The 24,414-nt window shown below is 39.0% G+C and overlaps 1 protein-coding gene across 1 annotated transcript; it reads left to right on the top strand.

Moving 5' to 3' along the window:
• Positions 1–6,685: 6,685 nt before the first annotated feature.
• Positions 6,686–12,165, top strand: LOC134539055 (mantle protein-like). Its single transcript, XM_063380764.1, has 2 exons — positions 6,686–6,757; positions 10,079–12,165. The coding sequence occupies exons 1-2, from the start codon at positions 6,746–6,748 to the stop codon at positions 10,622–10,624; spliced, it is 558 nt and encodes a 185-aa protein (XP_063236834.1). The 5' UTR covers positions 6,686–6,745; the 3' UTR covers positions 10,625–12,165.
• The last annotated feature ends 12,249 nt before the right edge of the window (positions 12,166–24,414 follow it).

The following is a 24,414-nucleotide window of genomic DNA, read 5'->3' as shown; positions in this document are numbered from 1 at the left end:
AGTTCTACATGACAGTCGGTAGCCAGCCACGTACTGTTTGTTGTCTAGGAACATCACATAGGTTGGTCAGACACGCACGTCCAGTAGTCGGATAGGCTAACACCTCATGTCGGTGGGAGTTAACGCCCTGTCGCTGGCTAGGCAGACCTAATCAGCGGGCAGGCACACAAGTCCAGTCAGTTGGTCAGTCTAACATGGCAAGTTGAAGGCAGTCAGGAACGTCTATACAGTGATCAGGAACGCATGTCCCTTAGGTGGCCAGCCATATCCAGCTGGTAGCCAGACGCATCCAGTAGGTGGGCGGACAGACACATACAGTCAGTAGCCGAGATGTGTTGTTCATCGATACTGTGCAAACATTTTAAACATTTCATGTACAAAATCATGCGCATGGGCCAAACCTCTCCAAACCTCGAGAGGCCAGGTCATGTTCAATGTCATGCGTATAGACGAGTCGTCTCCGAACCACGAAGAAAATAATGACCTGAGTGCAGACGCGTCGATAAACATTCGTCAAAAAGAATGAACATTAAAAATAAGTATAATTATACGCACAATCAAAAGAAAAGGAAGCACATTCGAAAGCAAATTCAATTAAAAGGTAGCACATTTGTACGAAAATCCAACTTGGTAGGATACGATATTGCCTCAGGGATACGATCTCATTGCAAGGATACAATCTCATCGTAGGGATACGACCTTATTCCAGGGATACGATCTTATTCAAGGGATATGGTCGTGCCACAGGGATACGATCTTGCCACAGGGATACGTTTCCTTCAGTTAAATACGTTAATACAGGTTTGACTACGTAACTTTAACATAAAGATGTACACTTTCACGATCATTCAACTTAGTAGGATGTAATCGTGTAGGCTATTATGTCTCCAACAGTATTTTACTCCAACGTCATTTCTTCCAACAGTCTTGGTCTCCAAAAGTATTCAGCCTCAGCTGCCTTGGGCCAAACTACTCCAGCAACATTTGGCTACAAGGCGACTTGGCTATGAAGATACAAGGCTACAAGACTACGACGCTAATAGACTGCTAGGCTACAGGACTTCAAGACTACGAGGCAACAGGTCTATGAGACTACGAGTAAACGAGGCACCAATTAGCTACGAGACTACGAGAATACGAAGCTACGAGACTACGAGGCTACATGGAAACAGGCTACACGGTGACTTGGCTATGAACCTACAAGACTACAAATCTACGAGGCCAAGACGTCTTGTAGCCAAATGTTGCTGGAGCAGTTAGGAACAAGACAGCTGCAGTCGATGACTTATGGAGCCAATAGCTTTTGGAGCTTAAGACTGTTGGAGCCAATGACTTTTGGAACCAAAGACTATTGGAGCCAGTAACGTTAGGAGTAAAAAACAGTTGGAGGCATTGTAGCCTACCGTAAATTGACGATAACATTCTACTGAGTTGAATATTCGTTAAAATGTGCATCCTTTTGTTAAATGTAGGTACGAGTTCAAGCCTGTATTAACGTATTTAACTGATGGAAACGTTTCCCTCTGACAGGATCGTATACCTGGAATAAGATCGTCTCTCTGAAATAAGATCTTATCCCTAATATGAGATCATATCCCTGAGGCGAGATCATATCCAGGCCTGTTTCAGATGTTGGTCGCGTATCGGCGAATAGCTCTTTTTGGTTAGGAGACGCTTGTCCTGTGAGCCTGACATTGAACAATAGCTGGCCTCGAGGTTTGGAGACGTTTGGCCCATGCGCATGATTTTGTACATGAAATTTTTAAAATGTTTGCACAGTATCGATGAAAAGTACCTCTTGGCTACTGACCGGATGTGTCTGACCGCCCACCTACTGGATGCGTCTGGCTACCAACTGGTTATGGCTGGCCACCTACTTAATAAACGTTCCTGACTGCCGAATGGGCGTAACTTGCCTTCAACTCGCAGTGTTAGCCTGACCAATTGACTGGACTTGTGTGCCTGGCCGCTGATTAGGCGTGCCTAGCCACCGCCTGGGCGTTAATTGCCATTAACTTGAGGTGTTAGCCTATCCAACTACTGGACGTGCGTGTCTGACCAACCTATGTGATGTTCCTAGACAACCAACAGTACGTGGCTGGCTACCGACTGTCATGTAGAACTGCCCTGAACTCACAGGATAAGGCATGCGTAGGGACACCTGTATTTCGCGATTTCATTTCATGTCAAGGTATTTCACAAAACACTGTAGCTTTTTCTAAGATTCATGGCAAATTGTGAGGGTGCAGCAGTACGGTGACCACATTCTCATTGGCCCCGTCAAGAGCGGGACGACACCTCTCACCGACCTCAGCCAATAACCACAAGAGAAAAGCTACAGTATTTTGTGAAATACCTTGACACGAAATGTATTCGCGAAATACAGATGTCCCTATGCATGCGCCGTCTGAGATGACTGTAGAAATCTAGAAACGCCTTTAATTTGCATTTTTTTAACTTTTAGAATTTCTGTAATGAATTTTTATATTTTAATTTTGTTGGTTTTTCTCGAACCTGTCAATATAATGGTAATTTTTTGACTAAATTATTTTTAATTGCAACAAATAAGGATCGTTCTGAGCCTTTTGAATAAATTATTATTTTAACAAGTGAATTTTTTTACCCTTTTTTTTTGTTTTGCCAAATACGTAGCTTAATATTTACGGAATTTCAAGATGACGACTAAGACGCTGACAAGATGGTTGATGCAAAGGTAAGAGACTATTACTGCACTCTAGCGGGTAAAAATTAAACTGATATTGCGGCAGAGCCCTTTAGCAGGCGAAAATGAGATGGCCATCTCCACTTGACAAGATAGTGGACCAAATATGGCTGCCATTACGTCATACTGGCTGGCTAATATATGTCTTGGCATTAGTGGTGGGAGGTCAGCCTACCCCTACTGGTGGCTTCTTTTAAGGAAGGATCCATCGCCATTTTTAATGGAATGACCTCTTCGGATTAAAACCAAGGACTCCATGACGCAAGCACATTTTTTAAATTAAAACTTTAAAAAATGGTTTTATTTTACTTTTAAAATTATTTTCCATTTAAATCGGATAATAATTGCGGATATTCAGGATGGCGGCCCAAACGAAAATTTCAACCTTCTAGAATCCAAGATGGTGTCCACTAGCGGAACCGAAAATACCAAGAAGGCGGTTATGTCGTCATCCAAGATGGTGGCCTCCAGTAGACGAAAACAAGATGGGGACATGACGTCAGATTCCAAAGAAGTGTCTGAGATATCAGATACAATATGGCGATTATGTTCTTAGAATCAAGATGGTGACCTTAATGAAAATTGCAAAATTCATGGATTGGGGCGCTCAAAGACAATATGTCGTAACGAAAAGTGCAACGATGATGTCATACACCTTCAAGATTTCGGGCGCATCGTAAATTGCAACGTTACTAGAATAAAATATGGCAACCGTAACAAAAATTTAAACAGCGAGGTCTTGATTTAATATGGCAGATTTTTTTAAAAAAAAAAAATTAATTATTTTTTTATGAATTTTAATATTTTTTCCCGATTTTCTAGCTAAAGAATTACGGACTTTCAAGGTGGCGAGCGTAACGGAATTCACAACCTTTCTATAATTCATGATAACGGGTGTGATGTAAGTAATTTTATTTATTTTTAGAATTTTTTATGGAATTTATTTAGTCAAAAATTACAGATTTTTATGTTTTCGGTCAAGGCCAAGGTCGTGACCTCGGCGGCTTAAGGAGGCTTGTTGTTAAGGAATATAAACTGTTTTTAAGAATCTGGGTTCATTTAAAGGCAACAGTCTTTTGAGGCATTTCGAATTTTTTTAATTTTTAAGGGGGAAAAATGGCAAATTTCACACAAAACTGTTATTTTTACCTCGAAATTGGGAATTTATTTTTAGGAATTTAGGGTAATTTTTGAGTAATTTTGATGAAATTTGACACTATAAATGGCCGCCGTGACGCCAGAGCGATCGGTCATTGAGCCCATCCACAATCCACAACCAGGAACCAGTTCCATTACCGCCATTTACACACTACTTACTTCATAATTTTAAGGTTTTGAATTTTTTGGAAATTCTGTTACTAAGATTATAATTTTCCTTTATTTCGTAAAATTCTACTTATTCCATGGGTTACTCTACAGAATAATAAGACAGTAAAAATGTTTGTCAAATATTTAGTGTTAATTCTTACGTGTTGGACCTCACATAGGTTTCAAAAATTACACGTGGGACTCAAAACGGGCGAAGTTGTGCATCACTGAGGTTAAACATTACATAGTTTCTGCATATGCCACATTAGTACTTTGCAAAACTGCAGTACTTCTCATTATAACGTTCGTAGAAACATACACTAAAATACATTCGCTTTTCGTCGTGGCTCAGTTGGTACACTGTCACTTGTTGTCTGCCTCGTACCCGGCCACGATGTCCCAGCTTCGTTTGTTCGTTGCGCTGTTCTGACAACTAAGCCCTACAATAACCAGTTACTGTGGCCAGGCGCAACTGTTCAGACTGACAATGGGTAGGGACACCTGTATTTCGCGAATACATTTCGTGTCAAGGTATTTCACAAAATACTGTAGCTTTTCTCCCGTGGTTATTGGCTGAGGTCGGTGAGAGGTGTCGTCCCGCTCTTGACGGGGCCAATGAGAATGTGGTCACCGCACTGCTGCACCCTCACAATTTGCCATGACTCTTAGAAAAAGCTACAGTGTTTCGTGAAATACCTTGACACGAAATGTATTCGCGAAATACAGGTGTCCCTAACAATGGGGTTTCTATCAACATGTCGGTGCGGTAATAATCAGAACTTGCTCAGGTTTACAGATACATATGAAGTTTATCGTGGTGTCAAGTGAATCACTGAATTTTCGAGCTCTCTTGTAACAATACTGTTAAATTGCCCTAATTTCGGTTTTTTTTTTGGTTGTGCTCTGATAATATTATGTTTCCTCTCCCTTAAAAAACTAAGTATAAATAACTTAAAATGTTTTGTAGTTATTGAAAAAATAATTTTCTAGTGATCCATAATTTTTTTTTTCACAGATCATTTGAAAAATGTTTTACCAGTAGATTTTCTTTACAGAAAAATATTTTTAGGTAAAATTTAAACATATATATTATTTGATAGAAACTTAATAATTAGTTCTGATTAATGTCAATTTCAATTACAAATGTATATAATATACCACACAAATATATAACTTGAATCTAGTCTGGGCTAGAAATGCACACAAAAATAATTTACGTACGTTTTGTAATTAACGTTTTTGTAAACTTGTTACGAAAACATGTCGTTGTAATGATACATGTAGCCTAAGACATACATGTTTCTACCTCTATGATCATCATAATTTGGGAGATAACAATGCTTGCTTGATTAGATAAACTGTTTGGTTTATATACTTCACACGTGCATTATGTATTATTCAAATGACACTTGTTAAATTTTATTATTTACAAGAAAATATTCTGGCAACTGGTATCCAACGGAATTGCTTCGTAAGCTCACAAATGTTTATACACAGGAAAAAATAATTTCTGTACGTTTACAAAAGATTCCCTTGGAAATCAGTTTTCCAGTAATACTACAAGTAGGATATTGTAAATTTGAACAACACGTGGCTATGATTATTTTTACATACATTAAATTTGTTTTTCGTGATAATACTGAGGTTTTATTACGGAGATTGGCGCATCATTTTATTTTTTAATTGATGTTTCATTTAAGCATATTTTTTTTTTAAAAAAACCATGGAAATGACAATCAAATATGCAACAATTTGCTTATTATTGTACGTAATTAATACGACAAAGCTCTTCCGCAACTGGGACAACGCAAAGCATAAATTTCCGGTTGAGAATCCGGACACAGCTTTACTTACTGCGAACACTATTTTGTAATGATACCGTTGTTTTGATGGAAACGTGTTAATTTACAAATATCTCTAAGAGAACATGAATATTTTCTGTTCCATTTTACATTTAAAAAAAAATTTTTCCCTGTGAACATTGCGGGCACTATACCAGCATTTAAAAAAAAAAAAAAAAACTGCGCGAGTCAGTACGAGGTGTTTATTTGGTTTGGCAATTATTTTACTGAAAAACAAAAAAACAAAACAAGCGACCTCTCTTCACGCTACGGGCTGAGACTAGCACGGCTAGCATCCCGGCTAGATGCAGATGCAGATGCCACAGCTGCAGGTACCAGATACATCCGAGTAGGGATACGGAAATTTCGCGCATTCATTTAGTCGCAGGTTAGAATGCAAACCTTCGCAATCTCTCACTGTGGTCATTAATGGACCGCAGTTATTTAGACACGCCCCTCTTTAAGTAAGGCCTTTAGCCAGCGATGCCCAGCTAAGAGTGAATGTAGGCTAATTAGTTAGAGTCAATTAGCAAGGATAAAAATATTGTCGATGGTAAATCAACCAATATGAAAGCAAACCTGGGCTAAGCAAACCTATGACCTTGAATTCTACCCTAAGATCAGAAGAATCGGCGAAATTTCCGTGTCTCTACATCCGAGCCAGCGCGCAGACGGGGGGCGCATGAAAGTACGTGCGCTCGAGAAAGAAGGTAGAGGGGGGGGGGGGGGTGGGGGGGGATAGCGGGTGAAAGTGCCCTTCCCCCAGCCCCTCGGCCGGGTATAATAAGGCGACGGCCGGCCGCACTGCTTCATTCACCCGCAAGAGTTCACCACTTCACCGCTCCCGGCAACTACTGACCGACACAGCCGAGAGATGAAGTTACCGGTGAGTGCCGCTCCGAGACGCCTGCCATAGGCGCGAACCTCTCCCTCCCCTGCTTGCATTCACGTCGATGGTTCTTTGTTTCCACCTTCAAGTGCAACGAGCAAACAATTCATACGTACGTTACAGATATACGTATGATTTTCGCTTGAAAGACATATGCACGAACAAACTCGTTCATATTTAAAGTAACCACGAATGTGAATTGCACATATTCAAGTACTACACCCTTCTTGATAAAAATAAATTTTTTAACAGATCGAAATCATATTCGAAACATTATAATCCATTAATTAATAAAAATAAGGGAAAAATTAGACGGTATAAAATCCCTACGGCCATTTATTAGAAAATTTTGAATGTAATTTTCAATGTGGAATCATTGCCTTATATCAGCACACACTTATATTAGTGTATATATTAATACGGTAAATACACGTTACTTATTTAAACTTACTTTAAAAAAAATGATCAACGCGAATTTTGGTGACATGCGATAATCATTATAAAAAAACTTTTACAGGCCTGGTAGTCACTTAGCAGGATACATCAGTTCTGTAAATTTTTCCACACTCGAAAAGGAATTAATCTCGACCGTCTGTTATTGTGAAACATCTGCCCCGCTTCGCTGAAAAAAAAAAATCACTGGTCCGCGGCTTGCCGTAGGGACTTGAAGTCCAACTTCCACAGCTCGACAAAGTACGTGACCACGCTCTTTAAACCTTGTCGGAGTCAACATTTTTCATCCGTGGACATAAACCAGTTCCAGCGCAGAAGAGGGTAGGTAGTAGGAAAACCAGTTCTCTCTCTCTCTCTCTCTCTCTCTCTCTCTCTCTCTCTCTCTCTCTATACATCACCTGTAGCGAGCTCATGGCTCGACAATCGATACAGAGGCAACTCGAGTGTGGGAGAGAGGGCTGCCTGCGGTGCTCAGCGAGAGAGAGAGAGAGAGAGTGAGAGAGAGAGAGAGAGAACAGCAGTCAGCGCGCGCCTAAAGGAGATATAATACGTCAACGGATTTTTCCACACATCTATATATCGGTCTTTCGATACAAAGTTATAATCATACGATGCCAATAAAAGACCCACTTAAAATTATAGATCTTTTCGATGTCTCAGGTTATCGAAATATCAAAATAAAATTAATATTTTATTAGGTATACGCACAATTGAATTCAGGATATAGCTAAACTTTTATAATGAAATTACCCAACTATGATAAATATAATAAAAATAGACTTTTATTCAATTTTTTAATAGTCAGTATCCTCTTCTCTTCATGTTTCGATGGCTTCTTTTTGCCAAAGTCTTGTTGAACTTTTTGAATTTTTATGAATGGTCCATTTCTTATGGAATTCTGAATATACTGAAGCCAATGTATATTTGCTTCTGCAATTAAGAGCAAAACCTGTTTGAGGTAATTTATAAAAAAAATGTGAAAGGAACGTTGAATTCTTTAGATCACGAACCAGTGGAAACTTGACTAAATGTTTACAAAAATATTTCTTAAATACGAAATTGTCAATTCTATCACGTGTTCTGAATTACAGGATTCTTTTTTTAAATTTTGCTATTTGTTGATTTGTATAAGACCATTGAATAGTGTATATTGACAATATTATAACATTTTGCCATTAACACTTATTCAATAGTAACAATAATTGTTATTTTGCAAGAAATAATCATTAGGTCACTATAAATAACAAATAATTCCATAAAATATGTTTCAAAGACAACAAAATTTTAATAACCAATGATATAAAACAGTTTGGATTAAGATAGCTTCTTTCAATTACGATTCCTTAGAAATAAAAATTGAATATAATAAGTATTATGATGCCCTTGAAGAAATACGAGAGGAAAACGTATATAAAATATTCAAATATGTGTATTGTGGTGTGTATCTGGCAAACATAACTCACTGGAAACAAGGACAGCTCTAATAGCAGATATCGCGCATGGGAAAGAGAGAGTAAATTCCCATTAAGAATGCACACGCGCTATAACAGTGTGTGTACTAAGGCGTTCCAAAGCACCGCCCCTCGCCTCTTGGCCAGTAGACAATCGGCCGTGCGGGCCTGCACTGAGGGCTGCCTACGAGGTCCTTCCTCCAGTCGTAGCGCGAACCGCAGCATCTTCCCTTCCTCGGCGGTACTGCAGGTCGCGGCGGCTCGGGCGAGACGCACGCTGAAAACTTTTTTTCCCGAACAAAGAGCCGGAAGCAGGGAGAGAGAGAAACACTGCCTACTCTCCAGGCGCAGTGGATGCTCATAAAGCGATTTGTTTCGCGCTTTCGCCCCGTGCCCCAAGCTGCACATTTCATACACGCAGCACTGCAGCCAGCTCTCTCTCCTTTCCAAGCCTCCCTGCCCGAAGACAGCGACCATCGTCTGAGACCTGGGTTCAAAAACTTGCGCGTGCCTTCCTAGCCGCAAGCCCAAAATCTCGCATAACCCACATTTGCGAAGCAATACGCTTGTTTCCGATGATTAGAATGCTGGAGTTTATTTTCATGCAAAAAAATCGAAACTATCTAAGTATCATTCAACTATATTACTTGTATCATTTACATTGACATGTATTCGCAAAAAAAGCTTGTCCCAAGAGACACTTTGTAACACGTTCATTGTTCATCGTTTACCAAAACTACTCTTTGTAAGGTAGGAACTGGGTTTTTACGTCCCAGAGGACGACGAGGTCGTTAGAGACGGACGAAGTCGGGTAAATTGGAAGCATCCCAATATTTTAAAGGTACCACGAGTATACCTGTGGAGTAGGTAGGATGGCTGACGGAAGCCGTGCTGTGTCTGTCAGGTCAGGAACGCTGATAACGTCTAGGAGCTTAGAACGCAGCCAATTGTCTGGTTATCTGGGTGAGGCAGGGGGTGAAGGTGGTGTCTAAGCTGGGATGGGTAGCCTCAGCCTCTGGACACAGCTGGATCTCTACCACCTCTCCTATTTCGCGTATACGGCGTATTCCGTGGGTGGCCCCAGTCCGGTAGGGCTCAGGCTTAGAGGGCTGGGTTAGCAAACCAAAAGGGGGAGACATCTCTTATTCGGGCGTGCTCTGTCGGTGGGGTCGATTTTGGGATGGGTCTCCTCAACCTCTCGACCTAGCCGTGCGCTCACCAGTAACATTCTGCGATTGGAAATGGCGGATCTATTTCCCGGTTCTCGGAACCCATGTTTGGCACTGGTAACAGTGTCAAGCATGTAAAAGACCCATCTTTCTCCTAACCAGGATATTGCCCTAACGGGATCACATGCCTGGGGGAGTATTGATGAATTTGTATGAGGTGTGAACCTAAGTTACATGTCCGGTAGGTGGCAGCGGCGCTGGTGACCCTGCTGTGCGTGGTCTGCGGCGAGGAGCCGACGGCGGTCCACGAGCCCTACCTCCTGCTGCTGACCCGGGCGAGGCGCGGCCTGTACGGCGGGGATGGCGGCGACGGCGGGGACGGCCACGACTTCAGTCCCCAGCACTCGGTGGAGGTGGTGCACCACCACGACAACACGCCCATCGTGAAGACTGTGAGGGTGCCGGTGGCCCAGCACATCCCGGTCCCGGTGCCCCAGCCGGTGCCCGTCGGCGTGCCGCAGCCCTACCCGGTGCACGTGCGCGTGGCGCAGAAGGTGGAGGTGCCCGTGGTGAAGCACATCCCCGTGCCGGTGGAGCGGCCCTACCCGGTCACCGTCGAGAAGCCCATCCCGGTGCCCGTCGAGAAGCCATACCCCGTGTACATCGAGCGGCAGGTGCCCATCACCATCCCCAAGCCGTACCCCGTGCACGTGCCCGTCTACAAGCACGTGTACCACACCATCAAGCACGGAGGCGGCGGCGGCGGCGGGGGTCACCACGGCTGGCACTAGGCCCTGCCCGCTCGCTTCCTCCGTTCGTTGACAAGGTCCCGCACTACCGGCCCAAGTACCAAAGTATCATCCGGCACCAAGGAGGGTTGGGCCATCACAGCGGGCCCAAAGCCCGCGATTGCTCCAAGTTCTTCACTCACGCTAGCTCTCATTGCAACATCGTGCATCCCTTAGTTGACCAGGTCACACACTTATGGTCCAAGTACCAAAGTATCATCCAGCGCCAAGGAGGGTTGGGCCATCACAGCGGGCCCAAAGCCCGCCATCGCTCCAAGTTCTTCACTCACGCTAGCTCTCATTGCAACTCCATACATCCTTTAGTTGACCAGGTCACACACTAATGGACCAAGTACCGAAGTATCATCCAAAATCAAGGAGTTTTAGGCCATCATAGTTGGCACAAAGCCCTTCTTCGTCGTCGCTCCAAGTTCTTCACTCATTCTAACTCTTATTGCAACATCGTGCCTCCCTTAGTTGACCAGGTCACACTTCTGGTCCAAGTACTGAAGTATCATCAAACATCAAGAAGTGTTAGGCCATCACAGTTGGCACAAAGCCCTTCTTTGTCATCGCTCCAAGTTCTTCACCTATTCTAGCTCTCATTTCAACATCATGTCTCCCTCATTTGCAAAGGTATAATCCAACATCTAGGAGGTTAGGGCCATCACAGCTGGAACAAAGTCCATCTTCTGGCATCCCTCGAAGATCTGCAAACACACTAGCTCTCGTTGCAACGTTATTTCTCTTATCGTTGGCTGGTTACCACACCCGAGGAATACTTGAACCGAAGGGTCATAACCCACTGAAAGTCACATGTAGCTGTGATGTCACTCAGATTCCTTTTCGCAATGCTCACCCATCATTGACCTAGTCCCAGTCTACTGACGCATGCATTGAAATATCGCCAAGTCCAGAGACATCCCTATGTTGTATCAGATTCTGACCTCCCAGAAATCTTCTCCTTTCATTCGTCACGTACCTGTTCTCAAGGTAATTTGTCGTACCATCGAGCAAAGTCTCGAGACAGCTGGCAATAGGACGTAGCAAATTTCTTTGGTGGGAATAGCAGTTCTTAAATCTCACAACTAAGAAATACATCGGCTTTAAATTTAACATACTTAGTCTCTAATGTAAAGTTAAGTTACTATCTGCAAATCAAATCATGAAACGTATTACGATTTTGACATCTTTATTTAACTGTGAAAATTTAAAATTTAGTTCCGAATAAACCAAGCTTAATAAAGATCCTAGGACGACACAAGTCTCCATACATCCTTAACATTCTCATTTCCATAAATGAGTGTACCTGGTCCATCCACCATCCAGTATTTCGTATTTCCACAGTTTCACCCCTCCTTTCATCTCATTTCAAAATCCCGAATTCTAGTAATCATCTGTTGTTATTAATTTTTTCTGTTATGTTTGTTGTTTTTTGTTTTGTTGCTTTTTCGCAGTGTTATCATGTTACGTATCCACTGGTGCTGAAATTTTGTTATCAGATATGTGTATATATTTTGTAATAAACCTTTGTCAAAAACAATTTTTGCTTTCATTTATGTTTCATCGTAAATTTGTTTGTCAGTAGATAATTAGAGGCTTGAATTATTTAACTCACTTTTCCCCTTTTGTGACGCTTCATGACGCAAGCCACATTAATTCAAATATCATGTCAAAACAGGGATGAAATTTTAACACAGCAAAGTGCATTCCAAATGAGCGCAATGCCAGACTGCACAAGTGTGTAGCAATAACATGGCTTCTTTGGCGTACGATACGGAAATTATACTGATGAATTTTGTTTATGATTTTTAATAGGCCCTTGTCATTTATTTTATTTTATTGGCTATTATAAATGCATTTGAAATACAATATATGATTAATATACAATAAATATATATATAAATATAATATATAAATATTATATATATTGCATTGCACATTATTTAGACATTACCAGCCTCTGTAAATATATGTCATTTAAAGTTTTTAATTTGCTCATGGAAAAAAAAACCTGTTTCATTAAAATCAAGCTTCTACAATAAATGGTGCAAGGGCTAGAATATATCATTGAAAGTTTTTAATTTGCTTATGAAAATAATATATAATAAAATATATAATAGATAAATACAAATATAGTATTTAATAATATATAGTAAATTTATGACGAATCAGTGAATTCATCGCATATTTCCTGATTAAATGATTCACTTTAAATATTCAGCGTTTGAAACCCTGCTGTATAGCTGAACAGAACGGCACACTCCTTAAGAGGCGATGGCAGGATAAAGAATCGCGTGTTACGAAACGTCTTGCTGGACTGTCTCAAAGAGGCTGTAGGGACAGCCGCGCCGGTATTCAGGGTGAACTGAACCATCTCTTCCTTTTTCCTTCTGGCCAACAGGGGAGCTGCATTCCAAGGGTAGTAGTCTAGCATCAAATTCGAAACTATTTTCCAAAAATACTATACAAATTCTAATTACAATCCAAGAACTTTGTGTATCAGGTGTACGAAAGCAACATATGTAAAATTTCGAAGTAAAGACAGTAAAACATTGCCCACAAACGTGAAATTTGGCTGGGTGTGGGAAGGAGAGGGGGGATGCGCAGTGTTTAGGTTTTTTTCGACGGGTGCTGAAGAGATCCTGGCCACTGAACAGGCCTCCTCGAAGTACGATATGCGAAGGAAAAAAGGGGGGGTCTTCTCAATAATGCCACAAAGGCGTAACTACTGACGTGCCCGACCTTCGAAGGGTCGGCACTGTTTTTTTTTTTTTTTTTTTTTGTATTTGACTCGGTTCTGGCGCTGCAGCCACCGGCATTGCCTTTAAAACCAAAATGTTTCAGTTTCTTATTCCATTTTGTTCTCCTTATTCATACCGCACAAAAAACAAAGTTAACATTTTTTTTAACTTTGCCAGCTAATCATGCAAAAAAGTATGCACTGTATATATATTATTTTAATTTTTTTTTAAGTTCGGGCACTCAAAATGTCTACACGTTAAACGTGTTAAACGTAAAAAAATAAAAATTTTATCTGGAGCGGAACATACACCAATACCATTAAGCCCCTGTCTGGCCGGCTCGCATCTGTCCTTTGATTGGCTATATATAGAGACCGGAAAAATTCGCGGGTTCAAGTCATGATATACTATCATCCAAACAACTGTATCTTTATATTGCTTCTGTGATTGACTCACAGTTTATCTGAAGGACTTTAAGCCAATGAAAAACCTTCAATCAAAAGAGTATCGAATCGCAAGCGTCCCAGTTGACAGGTGTCACGAGTCAATAGCCAATGAGCAGGTGGCATTTACCTGAAAGGGTGTAGAGGATTGTGGAGTCTACCCTAGAGGTCATCGAATTTGCGAGTTTTTCCAGTCTCTAGCTACATAACGTCCTGTCACAGACCATCACTCTCCAGTGACATCATTTCTCCCGTGCCGGTGCTGACTTGGTTCAGGATGAGAGTCGATAATGATTTTTAAAAAAATGCATTTTTCAATGAAATTTTTATTTTGTAAAAGTAAACATTTTTTGTATACTCACAAAAATATATAAATATTTTAAAACCTTTGTCTCGCGTATGAATACAAGGAAAGTAACTGTACAAACGCCATTTCTTTTTGTGTGTAAATGCGAAACTTCTGTAAGCACTCGTAACAATGTCAATGGACTCGGGAAGTTTCGCCCAAAGCCGATAGATGGCACTTAATGTTTGCGAGTTACGACATGTTTATTCCTTGGACTAGGTATGTGTTATTTACAAGTGATGTAATATTTCCCCTTTTTTTTCTTGTACCCCTACAAATAAATTCTTGGCAACTGGCTTTGAAAAAATAAAATTCATAATGTTAAAAATGTATATATTTTTGACGTGACAACGTCTAATAAATCGATAAACGCCGGCTGCACGCACGAAAAAGTGTTCCGTAACGAACTTTGTTCCGTTACGCTGTGTCCCGTTACGCTCATTGTACGCTTGCAACGCATCTATCTCTCTTCCACTCGATTGGAACAACCATCGATTTGACTTTTTCGAGGCACATTAAACTTGAAACACTCCCATTCGTTTCCTACTTTTCCTATCATCGTCCTATAATTAATAACACAGATTGGAAGAAGTTAAATAGCAAACATGTATAAAAATTATAGTAAAAATAATCTCTTCGTTAAAGTAATTAACATATTTGAATTAATGAGTGCAATTAAAAGTAAATTTATCAATTAAATTGTAGATTTCATTTCACTCCTTCTTTGTATCCATACAAAATAGTGATAATTCAATAACAATGATTCAATTTTATTCATAAAAGTATGCAATCATTTCATCAATGTTTTGTTATGGTGTTGTCACGTTAAACTATCGTCCGTAAACCGACTTTACAGACAACCAATTTTTACTGTGTAGTTTTGTTTCTGTTTCCTTCTCTATTGCGCGATACGGCCCCGGTTTCAAATGGAGGACGCGTTGGCCGCATCACTCAGCTGTCGACAATTCCCCGGGCCACGATCGATCTGTCGAAATGCTCCAGCACTGCCAGCGTGCCCGGCCAGATATCGATACTCTCGTCGATTATCGACACGCCCGTCTTTCTCCCGACGGCAGACAGGCGTCTGGCTGCTTCTCCTTCGTTGGCAGAAGCGCACAGGTAAAAAAAAGAAAAGAATACATATTCTTGTTCTTATAAAAATATTATTTTTAATACGTTTACCTGCCACATATTCTGCCAAAAGGCATTTAATAATATCTTATTTAAGGTGTTGCCTCATTCGCTACAATATTATAATATTTATTCAAATGGTTTAAGAAATGATATATAACATTTAAAAATGGAGCCTCAACAGCCTTTTTTTATTTATTTTTTTGTAAGGCGGAGATTATAATTAAGACATATTAAACAAAAATAATTGAATCAACCATCCCTGGAACACAAAAATTAATTTTTCCAGTCACTTCACTTTTTGGAAAAGAAGGTAATTTCTGTGTATGGAGGGTTGTGAAGTTGAATTTTTAAATGAATATATTCGCAAAATTAAAGGGATATAATTAAATAAAGGCAATGTAAAACCACCTCACAATAATTTTGATTGCCAAGAGCCTATCACCGCGTTAATTCCAGGGTTGAAAATGCTGATTCATAAAAGGAATAGCATTCAAATATCACAGCATGTATCGTTCTAATAAACGGTACTTTCTCGATCCATAAAGATCAAATGTTTTAAAATCAATAATACTTAAAAAAAACACGCAACTGTTTGGTGACTAAAATATTAATCATTAACGTTAAATTATTTCACAAGAATAATATTTCAACATCAACACATGACAAAGTTTGACAATTTTTTTTAATGTTAAATGTTTAGAGACCGGAAAATTTGCTATTTCAATGACATACAGAATAAACTCCATGATCCTCTATGCACCAGGGCAAATTAAATCAGCTCATTGGCTACTGACTCCTGACACGTGTTAAATGGTATGCTCGTGATTCGATACTTATTTTGCTGAAGGTGTTTTTAATCGGTCGGCCCAGAATTCTTCAGATAAACTGTGGCCCAATCACTGAAGCAGCAAAAAGACCTAAAATGAAATGAATCAACGAATTTTTCAGGTCTATGCAAATTATGTCACATAGAAAAATAGTAAAAATAGATCTATTTACCAGTAAAAAGGAAACAGGTTAGCTACATTTTGTTATTTCACATTTATTTATAAACTAATACATTCATAGTCTAGCTTCTTTAGCGCACAGATTATGTGACTGTGTCTTTTCCCACAATTATTCTCTCTCTTCAAGCTTAATTTTCCAAATTGACTGAGATGAAAATTTGCACTCAGAATGCATGTTCGTACGATCCTTTATTACCATACGATAACATACAATTTCGTCGAGTGAAGGTAAAATTCCCAACTCAGTTTCTGAAACTTTTTTATTGTACTTAATCTGCTTCAGAAGAGAATTCAATATCCACAGAGGGAAGGAAAAAAAAATTAATTCTCCTGTCTACGTTCGAAACGAGCAGAGCTTTGTAGTCGCTCGCGTCTCGCTGTTTACAAGTCAAATAGAAAGAAAGGTCGATAGCAAAATGAACAGAAGAAGAGCAGAAGAAGACATTGAGGGTTCAGGAATTTAAAATTTTCTCCGTGCGCTTTCTGGGAACCGTATCTAATGTTGGAATTTCGTTTAAAAATAAAAAATAAAAAAAAAGAATAATTAGTTTGTCGAATAAGTTCATTTTACAATATATACATTAAAATAAGCCAAACCGTATCACTGGTTCGTACACATATATTTTCTTGTTAAATATTAGATTACACCTCAGTTTAGAATATTCTCTTTTTTATCCTATAAATATTTGTCAACGCATGAGAAAACTCCCAGAAAAGGGTAATTTATAACTTCCCGGTTTCGATAATGCATAATGGACAGAGACCTTAAAATTTTGTGACTTAATTGAGGGCCAATAAAAACTCCAAAGCCCTCTAAGCACTAAGGCCTCATTAGTTAATTGAGTGGCTGTTTTATTTTAGAACTTTTCTAGTGGACTGTGAGCGTTTGGTACAGCCACCACTGATTGTTTAGCAGCTTCAGCCAATCACCCGAGCTCATCCCTGATTGGCGAAACCACGCAACGAACGCGGAAGCAATTGGTCCTTGATTAGACAACAGCTCCACCCAATCAGGAAGCACTACCCACACAGAGCATTATTATTCAGTTGTGATAAAGCTATAGGTACTGTAAATATGCACTACAACGAACCAACGAAATTTAACACAAAAATTTTATTGGAGCAGATTTAACGGTTTCCTAGTGAAAGTACAGTAAATTAAAGTATTTTTAAACAAATACAGCTATACGGTGTACAAGGCATAAGCAAAAAAAAATTGGTTGTCTGTAAAGTCTGTTTACGGACGATAGTTTAACGTGACAACGTCATAACAAAACATTGATGAAATGATTGCATACTTTATGAATAAAATTGAATCATTTTTATTGAATTATCACTATTTCGTATGGATACAAAGAAAGAGTGAAATGAAATCTACAATTTAATTGATAAATTTACTTTTATTTGCACTCATTAATTCAAATATGTTTATTACTTTAACGAACAGATTATTTTAACTATAAATTTTATACATGTTTGCTATTTATCTTCTTCCAATCTGTGTTATTCTGTTAAGGATAGGACGATGATAGGAAAAGTAGGGAACGAATGGGAGTGTTTCAAGTTTAATGTGCCTCGAAAAATTCAAATCGATGGTTGTTCCAATCGAGTGGAAGAGAGATAGATGCGGCGCAATCGTACAATGAGCGTAACGGGACACAGCGTAACGGGACAATGTGTGTTACGGGACAATGTGCGTTACGGGACAATGTGCGTTTTCGTGCGTGCAGCCGGCGTTCATCGATTTATTAGACGTTGTCACGTCAAAAATTAATTAGCCATTCAGCAAGTATTCTGCATGGCTGAGGTCCACCCACCTGGGCACACATACGGCGTGCAGATATTCGGAAGAAACGACGCAATTCGATAACCTTTCAAGATATCCAAGCGGTTCTATTTACAAACGACATTTAAGAATGCGGCTAAGGGCGTATTTAGTTTTTTTTTTTTTTTTAATTATTGTACTTTTAGGAAAGTGGAATAGGGCTTAAAACTCATTTACAGACATGACACGCCTTGTGAAGATTCTAGAAAGCACCCCAAGAGTCTTTCACTACACCTTTATCTTCGTTTCTTCACCATATAATGCTATGTTTATCGCTATCAATTCTCATAGTTATGTTGTGCACGACGAGAAGACTGCGCGCCAGTCCAGGGGAGACACCGCGCCAGAAGACCCACCTCACTGACACAGATACGCCCCTGGACGAAGCAGCTGCAAGCCGGGCTACCATCACAGCTGAACACTTCCTGGACCTAGCCTTGGCGTGTTTCGTGTTTCGTGTCGTCCCAGTACCTCCAATAGTTAGTTCATTGTAAAACGTTCCCCGCGCACAAAATAAGCGCAATAAAACAGGGAAAAAAAGGTAATTATTAATTTCAATATCATAATTTACATGGTTTGAAAATAAAAACTAATTTTTGAATGAAACATCAAATTAAATTACACAATTATGCGCCAGCTTTCGTAAGAAATACCTACTCAGTATCATCTCGAAAAAAAAAAGTATTTCATATATGCAGAAATAACTGTAGCGATGTATTGAAAAAAAATTACAATGTTTTGTTCTTAGTGTATATTTCTTGGCAACTGGTTTCCAAAGGAATCTTTCATAAAAGTAGAGAAAAGATTTTTTTTTCTATGCAGAATCTATGCCATTTATAGGGGCATGCATATTTCGCGAAAAGATTCCGAGACTAGCTGAAAGTTAAAACACCGTAGCATCGTCTGTGTCTCGTGATAGGGTGAGTTTCTTTCAGGTCAATATCGATTGTTACAACACCAATCACAGCGAGTCTGAGCGGAAGCAAACGCGTCCTGAGTGGCTCAGGTCAAAAAGGGCAACGACTTCTCTCGCAGACGTCCGACAATCACAAGGAAGAAACCGCTGGTGTGGGTATAACTTATTGCAGTGTAATAGAAGTTCAGATTTATTCGCGAAAAATGCCTGCCATTTCACATATTAAAAACTTTCATCTTTGCGTCACGGGAAGGTCAACACGACCAGAAGAAAAAAAAAGTTTAAAAAACTGTAACCCGACTACGGAAAAAAAAACTAAAAGGTAAGAAAAAAGGTAGGTGCTGTTTGATATCATCGTCTTATTAAGTAAAAAAAAGTAATTTGATACTATTTATTTAGTTTTATTGAAATCCTCAGTCACTTGGACATTAATAACATTATAATGTAACTAAAATTCTGTAGTCGTGCATTTTCAACTACAAAAAGAAAGCATTTCAATCTGATACACAAGCAAGCATTTTAGTCTGATATGCAAGGATGGTAAATTAAATAATAATGTTATTATTTCGATACTTCTTTTGTTAAAGGTTTTTCATTGGCCGAGTATCATTCAGATAAACTGTGGCCCAATCAATGATGCAGTAAAAAGGTAAACGTTTTTGGATTCTAGCCTATCACGAAATGAATCTGCGAATTTTTCCGGTCTCTAACCATTAGTCCAAAAATCTTATTCGACCAAATCACGTTTTCAAAACCCGCTCAGAAGGGGGCCACAATCGGACTGCAGTTAATGAAGTGGGTGCGTCACCGACTGCGGATTATCTATGATCGCATAGAGTCTGGCGGCGCGGTCACCGCGGCATAATGCGAGAATTGGCATGACCTTGTAGCATAGAGCTGAAGGTCACCGAGATGGGCGTTCATTACGTTGATTGCGCCTTCCCCCTCTCCTGCCCAAGCTACCACGCGCGCCCAGCAAAGCGTTAAGGTGAAGGGTTAAAGGGGGAGTTAGGAGCGATAACGTATGTAAGCCAGTCTCCGCTGCGGTCCGCGCGACCAATCGTCAGCTACGGCCGCGCGGATGAATATTGCTGCCGCACGCGAGTTCCATCCACGCAATTTGTTTATTGCCCCTTTCCATCCCTCCCCTCGCCAAACCCAAACACACACGCATATAGGTCTTCCTGTACGGAGATACAATCATCACACGTTTTAATTTTTTATGAGCACGCTTCACTTGGGACATCTGAAGACCTTATGTGTAGAGACCGGAAAAATTCGCGTATTCATTTCGCGATAGGCTAGAATCAAAATACGTTTGCCTTTTAACTGCATCAGTGATTGGCCCACAGTTTATCTGAATGACACTCGGCCAATCAAAAAACTTTCAACAAAAGAAGTATCGAATCACGAGCGTCCCAGGTAACAGGTGTCACGAGTCAGTAGCCAATGAGCAGATGTAATTTTCCCGCGTGCATAGAGGATCATGGAGTATATCCTACAGGTCATTGAAATCACGAATTCTTCCGGTCTCTACTTATGTGTGATCTGATTTTCGAAAATAAAAGAAGAAAAAACTGGTGTATTTTTAAGAAAGATTCCTTAAGAAATCAGTTGCCAAGATAAAGTTTGTAGTACAAAAAAAAATATTATGTAACTTCGTATAACATATGCCTGTGTTTTTTTTACATATATGAAATACGTTTTTTAGAGATAATACTGAGTATTACTAACGAAAATTAGCGCACGATTTAATATTTAAAGTGATGTTTCATTCAAGAATTTTTTTTAAACAATAGAAAATATGATTGGATAGTTAAATAATGAACTTTATTTTGTTTTACTGTGCTTATTAATGTGCGCATTTAATACTGGAAAGCTATTCAGGGAACGGTTTACTTTAATAATTGGAGGTACTGGGACAACACACAGCATAAATACCCGGGTAAGAATCCGAACCCAGTATTACTGCGAATACTATTTCGTAGCGAACAGTTGTTTTCGTATAAATGTTCAAATATACTAATATCTGTAACCCTTCGCGAGTGTTTATGTTCCATTTACAAAAAAAAACTACTACAGTGTTTGACTCTCAGAGCGTAGCTAAAAATGCAATGCTCAGGAGTGGGGTGTCCAATGGCGGAAATGGGATATTGAGCGCCTCACTCCTCACTCATGGGCAAGAATGGGTGTGCCTTTTTTCTATGTCCACCAAAAAACACGAGAGGTCATGAAGTTATGTTGATATTGATACAAAAGGAAGCCGTGTCATCGTTATAAGTTAAAGACATAGGGATTATCACACCAGTAGATGCTAAAATAGCGTGACTTTCAGTAGTATATGTTGGCCGTTCGGAGCATGAGTTGGAGTGTGGAGGAGGCGCCGGGGTCCGTCATTTTGGATTGCGACGTCACGGCGGCCATCTTTGATGACCTTGAACTACAAAATTGTCCAAAAATTCCCAAATATGACTCAAAATTCCTAACAAATTCGCAAAAAATTCGCCATAATCAGCCACAATTTCCAGTTTTTAACGGGAAAAAAAATTCCGTCAAAAAATCTCAAAATATCGGTAAAAAAAAATAAAACTTCCCTATTTCGTGGGAAATATTTCTGTTTTGAGGGAAAAAAATTCCTTTTCAACGGCATGAAAATACCCGAAAGCATCTTAAATTCCCATATGGGCAAGCCGCCCTAAGCCGTCGAGGTCATGACCTCGACCATAAGGATGTCATGGCCGCCATCTTAAATTATGACGTAACGTTGACATTATTGTTACGGTCGCCATTTTGAAAAAAAAGAGTAATTTTTACGCTTCATAGTCGGGAAGAATTTTGAAACTAATAAAAAAATTAATAATACTTAAATATTATTTAAAAAGTTCCGGCATTTAGAAATCATGAAATCAATCCTTTCATGTTGAAAATCCGTAATTATCATCCAAAATATTCGGACACAATTTTTATATTTATAAAAAATTATATTAATCAAATTTTAAAATTTAAAATAAAAAAAAGCACTTACATCATGAAGTCTTCCATTCGAACCCGGCGAGGGCAAAAATAAAAATGGCGACGGATCCTTCTTCTACGTAAGCCAATGACAGACTGACCTCCCACATCTAATGGCAAGGTACATATATGTGTATATGTATGTGTATAGGCTATATATATGTGTGTATGTATATATATATAATATGATATACAATATGTCGGATACAAGATGACAGCATCCAAGATGGCGGACGTGACTTCATACTAGCTGGCTATATATATATATATATATATATATAGCCAGCTAGTATGAAGTCACGTCCGCCATCTTGGATGCTGTCATCTTGTATCCGACATATTGTTTTCGTCTGCTAGAGGCCACTACCGAAATATTAGTTTAATTTTCACTCTCTAGAGTACAATTTTTATTTATAACCAGTGTGCCCGCCATATTGTCGGCCGACTTGGAAATTCGTAATTATTTAACTATAAATTCTGAAAAAAATTCAAAAATTACTAAAAAATGCATTAAAAATAATGCTTAGTTCAATCGATTCCTGTCCTTGGTTTATACTTAAACAATGCAATAAATTTTAATTTTATTTAAAAATATTAATTTTCATAAATATTGTAGAAATTCCTGAAAAAAGCTTAGAATACTAGTCTACCAGCCTCCGGTAAGCCGTTGAAGACAACAACTCCACCATCTTGGAAATTTGTCATAATAACCTATTAATTAAAAAAATTATCAAAAAATTGTCTATTAATGTAAAATTGACTCGATAGACGAACGTCCTTGGTTTGATTCTCGACTAGTGATAAGATTAACTAGAGTTTAAAAAAAACATTAAATTCTGTTTCTCATTACCTTTTGGGAAAATATTAATATTTCACTCTACGAAAATTTACTCTATACATGATACCTGTCTTTGTGCCTACCATAGAAATATAATTATTCGATACTTGGAATACGTTACAAACAGGTATTGTTAAATGTTAGACATATTAATAAAGTTTCTCCGAACTATGAGGTATTATATTCGATGATACCCGCTAAACATTTTAAACAGTCCACGTCCAATGTCAGGCGTTTAGACCAGTCATATCCGAACCTCGAGACCAATCATGTCCTGAGCACAGATTTAACGATCCTCAATTAATGAAAAGTAAGATAATTTGGAAGCACAATCAAAAAAGGAAGTACAATCAAAAAAGGAAGCACAATCAACGAAAATGAAGCACAATCATTGAAAAGGAAGCACAATTGGAAACACAATCAATGAAAAGGAAGCACAATCAGAAGAAAAATCAACGAGAGGAAACGCACAATCAAAAATTAATCATAATCGGAAGACAATCAATGAAAAAGAAGCACAATCAACAAAAAGGAAGCAGAAACAACGAAAAGGAAGCACAATTGGAAGCACAATCAAAAAGGAATGACAACCGAAAACACATTCGACAAAGAGGAAGCACAATCAACGAAAAGGAAGCACAATCGAATAAACGGAAGCTCAATAAATAATGGAAGCACAATCAACGAGATGGAAGCACAATAAAAAAAGATCTGCAGCACAATCAACAGAAAGGAAGCACAATAGAAAGCACATTTGACTAGAAGAAATGCACAATAAAAAAGGAAGCACAATCGTAAGTAAAATCAACGAAAAGAAAGCTCAATCAACGAAAAAGATCAATCAACGAAATGGAAGCAAAATCAACCGAAAGAAATTACAATCAACGAAAAGGAAGAACAACTGGAAGCACAAACCAAAAGGAAGCACATTCGACAAGAATAAAGCACAATCCATGAAAAGGAAGTAAAATTGGAACCATAATCAACGAAAAGGAAGCTGAATACATAAAGGAAGCACAATAAAAGAGAAGAAAATACTATCAAAAAGGTCGGCAGCACAAAAAACGAAAATGGAAGCACAATCGGAAGCACAATAAATGAGAAGAAAAGCACAATAAATAGGAAGCACAATTGGAAACACAATCAACGAAAACGAAGCACAATCAACGAAAAGGAAGCACTATCAAAGAAAAGAAAAACAATTGGAAGCAAAATCAAAAAGGAAGCACAATCAGAAGCACATTTGACAAAGAGGAAACACAATCAACGAAAAATAACAATTGGAAGCAAAAACAACGAACAGGTAGCACATTTGGAAACTCAATTCTCGTAATACAGCTTCCTAATATTAATTGCGCTTCCAAAATTGCTCCCATTTTTTTTAATGTGCTTCCTCTTTGTCGAATGTGCTTCCAATTGAGCATCCGTGTTTGATTGTGCTCCCAAATGTTCTTACTTTTCATTAATTGTGGATCTTTAAGTCTGTACTCAGGACATGATTGGTCTCGTGGGTTGAAGATGCCTGGTC

The sequence above is a fragment of the Bacillus rossius genome, chromosome 14 (assembly GCF_032445375.1).
Source record: "Bacillus rossius redtenbacheri isolate Brsri chromosome 14, Brsri_v3, whole genome shotgun sequence".
Classification (NCBI taxonomy): domain Eukaryota; kingdom Metazoa; phylum Arthropoda; class Insecta; order Phasmatodea; family Bacillidae; genus Bacillus; species Bacillus rossius.
This window is presented reverse-complemented; position numbering and strand designations above follow the sequence as displayed.